Source organism: Rhincodon typus, chromosome 12, assembly GCF_021869965.1.
Source record: "Rhincodon typus isolate 14 chromosome 12, sRhiTyp1.1, whole genome shotgun sequence".
NCBI classification, from domain to species: domain Eukaryota; kingdom Metazoa; phylum Chordata; class Chondrichthyes; order Orectolobiformes; family Rhincodontidae; genus Rhincodon; species Rhincodon typus.
The window spans coordinates 65,457,634-65,465,431 of record NC_063343.1 but is presented as its reverse complement, the minus strand read 5'-3'; the positions used below and the strand labels follow the sequence as shown (position 1 = coordinate 65,465,431).

Sequence of the window (7,798 nt, the reverse complement as noted above, 5' to 3'; positions counted from 1 at the left end):
CTCGGCGCGCCGGGTCAGGTGACCCGGGGAAGATGGCGTCGCTGCTGCAGCTGGAGCGGGTGGTGTACCTGGTTCACGGCGATAAGAAGCTGCGGCTGCCGCTCTCGCAGCTTTACTTCTGCCGCTACTGCCATGAGCTGCGCTCGCTCGAGTGCGTCTCCCACGAAGTAGGTGCCGCCGCTCCGCTTAATCCCGACTTTTATAATCCGCCTCCTCCACCCATCCGCCGGTCCGGCCCAGGCCCAGCCCCAACTCCAGGCGCCTGACAGTCACAGCCCTCGACCCAGGCCCGACCCCTACCCTTAGGCCATCTCCAGGCCCAGCCTCAACCCCAAGGCCGGCCCCAGTCGCCTGGCATACAACAGGCCCAGTCCCCATCTATTCACCCAGTGCCCTCCTGTCAGTCAGGGCTCTCCATGGTGACGGGGCAGGGTGGGCCCTGGCTCCAGGGTGATGGGATGTGGGGACCGAGAGAGCTCAGGCCCAGGCCATGAACCCCGGAGCCCCATTCCGGCCCCTTCTCGCAGCCCATCAGGCCACACCCCAGAGGTAAAGTGGGGAGGAGGCGCTGTCTGAGAAACAAAAGCAAAAATTGCTGGAAAAGCTCAGCAGGTCTGGCAGCATCTGTGATGTGGACAGGAATTAGAATTAACGATTCAGGACCAGTGACCCTTCCTCAATGGTGCTGACTCAGGCCTGATCCAACCTCTGTATCTATCCCACTCCCCACCTCTATCAGGCTGTTCCCATTCCCCCAATTTTCACTCCTGTGCTCAATCTCTCTCCATCACCCTTGTGACCTAATGTCTAACCAACACCCACCCATGCCTGATTTCTGATCCCCCAAATTTTACTCAGCACTCCTTCACCACCGTATGCCCAATCTGTCAAAAGCAAGTAGTGTTTCAGTTTTCTTAAACTTGAAAAAGTTGAAAAGCCAAGCAAAATTTTAATTATTCCAACTCTTTCACAAAGCACAACGAGTGGCAATATCCTTAGTGTTGGAGATTTATTTTGGAAATGCTGTAATGGTTCAGTCTCAAGCATCATATTTGACGCAAATCAATTTGATACCCATGACACCAATGGGATGTGATTTGACAGTTCTGGCTAGGAATTTCAGACACCAAAGATGTTATCAAAACTAGGTCTATTTTCTACTGCTATGTCTTGATTAGTATTGCTTCTTTTTTAAGCTTATTTTGGATCTTTCTCAAGCTTATTTTGGATCTTTTTTATTAAGAAAGTTTTAGATGATTAAACGGTCATTGAAAAGCCAGTCAGACCTGTGTTCAGGGATGGTTAGAGTCTTCAGCAACAACTTTCCTTCCTTAGTGCTTTTAACGTAGAAAAATGATCACAGACTGTTCAATAAGAGCTTTATCAGACAGAGTCTAACAGCAGACTACATGAGGCAGTGCTCAGGCATGCAATGACCCTAGGTTTAAGGATTGTTGTAAGGAAGCAAGAGGGGTAGTAAAGTGGAGGAAGCTCGGGAAGGTAATTCTAAGGCTGAGGACTCAGACTGCTGAAGTAATGGCTGTCAATGTTTGAGTGATTTTCATTGAAGATGCACAAGAAGTCAGAAGTGAAGGAGTATGGAAATCCGAGGCTTGAGGACTGGAAGTGGTTACAGAAATTGACTCATAGACATTTACACAGAAAGAGACCATTTGGCTTGTTAGCTGCACACTGGCTCAAAATCCTGGCTACACTAATCCCGTTTTCTGGCTTTGGCCCACAGCTGTGGTGACTTAAGTGAAGTTCTAAATATTGCTTAGATATTATGAGAGTTTCTGACTCATCACTCACGAAGGGGAAAAATTCTCAACTCTCCTCTTAGCCTCTACCTCACCTTAAAATTATGCCCTCTGGATATTGACTCCTCTACAAATGAAAAATGTGCCTTCCTCTCCACCTCAATCTTACATCCTGTATTGGATCACCTGTCAAATTTTGCTGCAAATCTAATCTTTCTATCAGCTTTCTTTCAATCAGCCTATCCAATCTTTCCTCACAGTTCAGACTGTCAAGTCCTCTGCACCCTCTCTAGTGCAACCCTTCTCATAACATGGTAGCCAGAACAGCACGCAGTGTTCCAAATGTGGCCTGACCAGCATTTTCTGCAATTCCAACATAACTGTCCTGTGCCTGTTTTCTATTCCTTAGTTAATAAAGGCAAGTATCCCTTGTGACTTCTCGATGGCTTTATCTACCTTTAGTATTTTACAGGGGCCAATTATTCATAGTGCCATCTCTTGCCTTATTAGCACTTCCTAAGTGCATTACGTCACACTCTTGTAGTAAATGGAAATCAGCCCACTAGCTAACAAGTCTGATGATATCCTCATGCGGCTTATGACTATCCTCCTCACTATTTACCACTCTATTTAGTAGAAAAGGGAAAGGTCATGAAGTATTTTGTGTTCACCAAGGACAGGGACAAATGCGCCAGAATTAATACATATATTTAGCATATAAGCCAGAAAACAGTGGAAAATTAAATTGAGACTGTGGGTGGAGTAAGCGATTGAAAGAATACGAATGGAATTCTATCATGTGAAAAAACCAGGGTAACTTCAGTGTAATGCTGCAGACCACCATGAGGATAGTTTCCTCTTTCTGATTCTCGTGTTTTTTTTTCAAACATTATTATGATGGATCTCTTCAGTCAACGAACTGTGAATCTGAATAAAAACCTATGTGATTTAGAATCATATTGGGTGAGCATAACACTTGACTGATTCACAACTTGTCTTGACCTGGAATTTGTAAATGACCTACATAAGATGATGAAATGGAAGATGTGGAACAGTGAGAAAAGGCAGAATAATTCCGTATGAAGTTGTGAGATTCAATTGCAGCAAAATCCAGAAGTCAGGATTATAATTCATAGAATCATGCAGTTCAGGGGGCCTTTCAGCCCATCAAGTCCATACTGCCAACAATATACTAAATCTCACTAGTCCCACTTTCCAGCAATAAGCCCATAGCCTTGAATGTTATGACACTTTCAAATGCTCATCTTTTTAAAAGTTGTGAGGTTACCTACCTCACTGCCCTCCCAGGCGGTGCATTCCAGATTTCCACCACCCACTAGTGAAGGAAGAATTTTCTTAAATCCCAACCCTCCCAATCTCCTGCCTTTCTTCTTAATATTATGTCCCTTTGTTATTGACCCATCAACTATCTCTCCGCTCTGTCCATGCCCCTCATAACCTTATACATCTGTCAGCCCCTCACAACTTTTTTTTGTCTCAAAGAAGACAACCCAAGCTTATCTATTCTTTGTAGAAGGAGTTCAATCCTAGGCAACATCCTGGTGAATCTTCTCTGCACCTGCTCCAGCACAATCAAGTGTGACCAGAACTGTGGTCACAGTTCCATCTGTGGACTAACTAAAGTAATGTACAGCTCCAACAACCTTTGTAAATGGCAAAGTTTGTAGGGAAGAAGGAAGAATGAAAACAAACAATTTGAAGAGAATGTTGATTGACATTTCAGTAGAGGACAAATGGAACATATTTAAAAGAATAATGCTGAGCCTAAAGGACAAACCCATATCCAAAATCAGCAAAGTTGAACAAAGTAAATCTGACCTCCAGATTGGCTGACGAAGGGAAAAATGAGTTTTGTGGATTGTCCAGGCTGTTAGAAGAAGGGGGTTTGGATGAGTACTGGATTGTGCAGAAACCAATTAAAAGTCGATGTCAGAAAAGCTGAGGGATATAAAAGAAAAATGTAGATTCAGAACAAACTACAACAGCAAAAAGTTCAACTTGCTGTGGATGTCAGAAATCGGAAATAAAAACAGGAAATGTTAGAAATATTCAGCAGGTCATACGTTGTCAGGAGGGAAACAGACTTAATGTAATGGGTCGTGACTTTTCATGAGGAAACAAGACAATTCAGGTGTCTCTCCTGTACATCCATAGCTCCTCAAAATTAATTTGGAAACAGCCCTGCCTGGCTAAATGTTGGACCCTGAATTGGTGATCAAAATCAGCATGAACTGTTTAGTCTGAGAGAGAGATGAAGTCTTAAGACTTTTTTCACTGGAACAAGGTGGATAAGAGGAAATTTAGGGAGTTCACTAAATTAGTAAGAACACCGATAAAAGACCAGGGAAAGAGTTCCCTGAGCCTGGTTAGTCAGGGACATGCTTATGAGGCTCCGAATTGAGACAATGATGGGGATTGCTACTTTTCATTGGAGCGAATACTGGCAGTTACCAGACCTGTCGGTAAAGAGAGTGACTGGGATTATTAGTAGTTATTAGCTAGTCAATGACAGGGACATGGTGGCCTGGTGGTAATATCACTGGAGTAGTAACTCAGAGGCCCAGACTATTGTTCTTGTACAAGGTTTTGAATCCCATCATGGCACATGGTGAAATTTGAATCAATTAAAACAACCTGGAATTAAAACATGTAACTATAAACGTAACTGCACATGTTGGAATCTGGAGAAACTTAGCAGGTCTGATAGCATTCGTGGAGAGAGAACGGAGTTAATGTTTCAAGTCCAGAGACCCTCCTTCAGAATGCATTCTGAGTTTCTGTTTTTGTTTGTAGTGTATAACATTGTGACTTGTCATGAATATCCATCTAACACTAAGGAAATCATTTGGCCTACATGTGATTACAGACTCTCAGTAAAGTGATGACTCTTAATTGCTTTCTGAAAGCCACTGAGTTCAAGGGCAATTAATGAAGGACAGCAAAGGCTAGCCCTGCCAGCAATGCTCATATCCCATGAATAAAATTTTTAAAAAATGCGCCGTTGAATCCAAAATTGTGTAGTGGATGAGAGGTGTGAGTGGTGGAGAAAGACCTTTGAGTTACCTGATAGTGAGAATAGTGATCTTGAAAGTGAGGATAGGGATCTTGAAGTGATTTCACAGGAGATCTGATAATTTGGTATATGGTTTTGTGTGTTTCTGTTTATATAGAATCCAATTTAAGGGTTTTTGATCTGTCATCATTCGTTGTAATTAAATGTGAGTAGAGCAAAGTTTCACAAATACCTTTATAAATAACCAGTTATTTTTAATTGGTGAAGTTGATTGGGCGAAGAAATATCAGTCAGATCAGCAGAATAATGTCGTGGGATTTTTTTTTAGACCTACCTGCGAGGGCTGGAGGAGACTTAGCTTAATGTACCACCTAATAGAAGATGCCCCTTGCAGTGCTGCAAGCCCTCAGTTCTGCACTGTGGTCATGCATAAGCTTATCTGCTCCATCTCTAGTTTAGCATTTGAACCTGCAACCTCCTGGTTCAAGGCAAGAGTGGCAGTCTTGCCTCCAGCCCATCTGACCTAGAGTTATACAACACAGAAACAGACCCTTCGATCCTTTGTCTGCATCAACCAGACATCCCAATCTGATCTAGCCCCATTTGCCAGCATTTGGCTCATCTCTGTCTCAACTCTTCCTATTCATGTATCCATCCAGATGCCTTTTAAATGTTGTAATTGCACTGCTTCCCTTGGCAGCTCATCCCATACAGGTACCACCTTCTGTGTGAAAAAGTCACCCCTCGGGTCCTTTTTAAATCTTTCTCCTCTCAGCTTAAACCTATGTCCTCTCGTTTTGGACTCACCCACCCTAGGAAAAAGACCTATTCACCCTCATCCCTACCCCTCATGACTTTATAAATCTATGTAAGGTCACCCCTCAGTCTCTGATGCTCCAGGGAAAAAAGATCAAGCCTATTCATCCTCTCCCTATAACTCAAACTCTCCATCAATATTCCAGATGACTTGTAGCTTGTGGTGAGTAATAGATGGGAGAGTAATCTGCGCAGCATTTGCAGAAACCAAATCATGAAATTATAAAGACATAAATTGGGGAGCTCAGCAGAGGGCAGGGGTATTGCTGAGGGAAAAGTAGAAATGATTTGGATACATTTGTGTAGAGCAGTGGGATTCAGCTCATCTTTCACTCGCTGACCAAAAACGAAACTGATGTGGGTTGCAGTCAGCCTGCATCTAATGATGACGTGATTAAGACAAACCATATGAATGTAATTAAACATATGAAACAATAAGCAAACTCAACAGCATGGTGTGGAAATGGCAACATCGGAAATACATGTCGTTGGATCCCTGATTCTTTTGAAATGTCACGGCAATTTTTATGATTTGAGTCATCTTGTTTCATTTTGAAAATAATTCTTGGATGAAAATCTGCGGCTGCCTTCTATACCTGTTACAGCATCTTTGGAAGGGTCTTTTAATGGGTCCATTGTTGTCTGTGTGAACAGCAAGTTCAGCTAACTGTGGTCTAGCTTCTGGTGCTAGTTTGGTTGCTCACTAAGGGCAAAACTTGTCAAACTCCCAACCACTGAATAATCTACATTGTTCTGTCTTGTGACTGAAGGGACATTCACTCTCGAGCAATTGTTCTGCCAGTGTCCTTGATTGTGGATGTATATCTTGATGTTTGACTGAAATTTATTGCCTTTGACCACCTTAGCACATGTACCATTGAAATCTTGAATATATCTTTAGATGGTCTAATTGCCAATCTCCAAACTCTATAGTCTTCAACTGAACTTAAATTATTCTGTTCTCATTCTATACCAAGTGTGTCACCCATCATTAGAAATCTGCATTGACTGCTAGACTCTCAGTGTCTCCATAAATTATCATTCTTGTGTTTAAGTCCTTCACTCGCCTTTCCCTGTATCCATAACCCTTGCAGCTTTACAGTCCTCCTGCCAACTCCTTCAACCTAACTTCCTTCTGAATCCAGCCTTTATTGTCCCAGTTAGCAGCTGTTCATTCAAGTGAATATATGCCACTCCCAGGATTTTTCTCCCTGGTCTCCCCTGCTTGTTTTTCTTTTTCAAAGTCGTTGTTTCAACTCGAGCTCAGTCACTGCATGCAATAGGTTTTCCTTTAGAGCTCTGCTATATTTCATTTTCACTCTGACTTGCTTTTGAGCATTTTCCTCTTAAGTGGGTGCAATGTAAATGTACGTTATTGTTGCCTCATCTATTAGCAGTCAGTCATAAGGAAAAGAAAGATGAGAACTCATGCAATTTGGAATATCCTCAAGCATTCTACAACCAATGGAGTATTTTGGGCATATAGTCAGCGTTGTAATGCTGGAAATACCGCAGCCACTATGTCCAACAGCAGGAATGAAATAACGAACAGATGATTTGTTTTTTAGTATGGGATAAACTTCTTGAGGACTTCTCCCTCTCTATGCAACCTTCTCTGACACTGCAGCACTTTCTCAGTACTGCACTGAGGGTTTACGTCTGGAGTTGGGCTTGAACCAACAAATTTCTGATTCAGGTGAAAGTGTCACCCACCCAGCTCCAGCTGCCACTGTATTTGTGTATGTTGTAATTTGTTAATAAGCTGTTAGACTGCCTGCAGTTTTAGTTGGATGTTGTGCAGCTGCTAATGGTCTACTTTGCCGTTTCTAGGTGGACTCCCATTACTGTCCAAGCTGTCTGGAGAACATGCCATCAGCTGAAGCAAAGCTCAAAAAGAACAGGTAAGCTGCTTTGTCTATTACCAGGAATTCAGATTATTGTAAAAACTGTTCGATGTGACTGCTGCAATCTCGGCTTGTGAAATTAATTGATGTCCAATTGGGAGTTACATCCTGTCTCCTTGAAAACTGTGCAGTTGTTTCCATTAAGCATTTCATGACTTAAAGCAATTCTCTGCATTGGGTCACTATGAGACGCAATGGTAATGACAGTAGGCTTGTAATCTAAGATAACCAAACTAATGTTCTGGGGACAACAAGGTGCAGGGCTGGATGAACACAGCAGGCCA

The 7,798-nt window shown here is 42.6% G+C and overlaps 1 protein-coding gene across 1 annotated transcript in view; it reads left to right on the top strand.

The window, feature by feature from the left end:
* Window positions 1-7,798, top strand: part of dctn4 (dynactin 4) — a 43,677-nt gene continuing 35,879 nt past the window's right edge. The window contains exons 1-2 of the mRNA XM_048603533.1: window positions 1-167; window positions 7,441-7,511. Of these exons, the coding sequence (XP_048459490.1) occupies window positions 33-167; window positions 7,441-7,511 (206 nt within the window). The 5' untranslated portion in view covers window positions 1-32. The remainder of the gene's footprint in view (window positions 168-7,440; window positions 7,512-7,798) is intronic.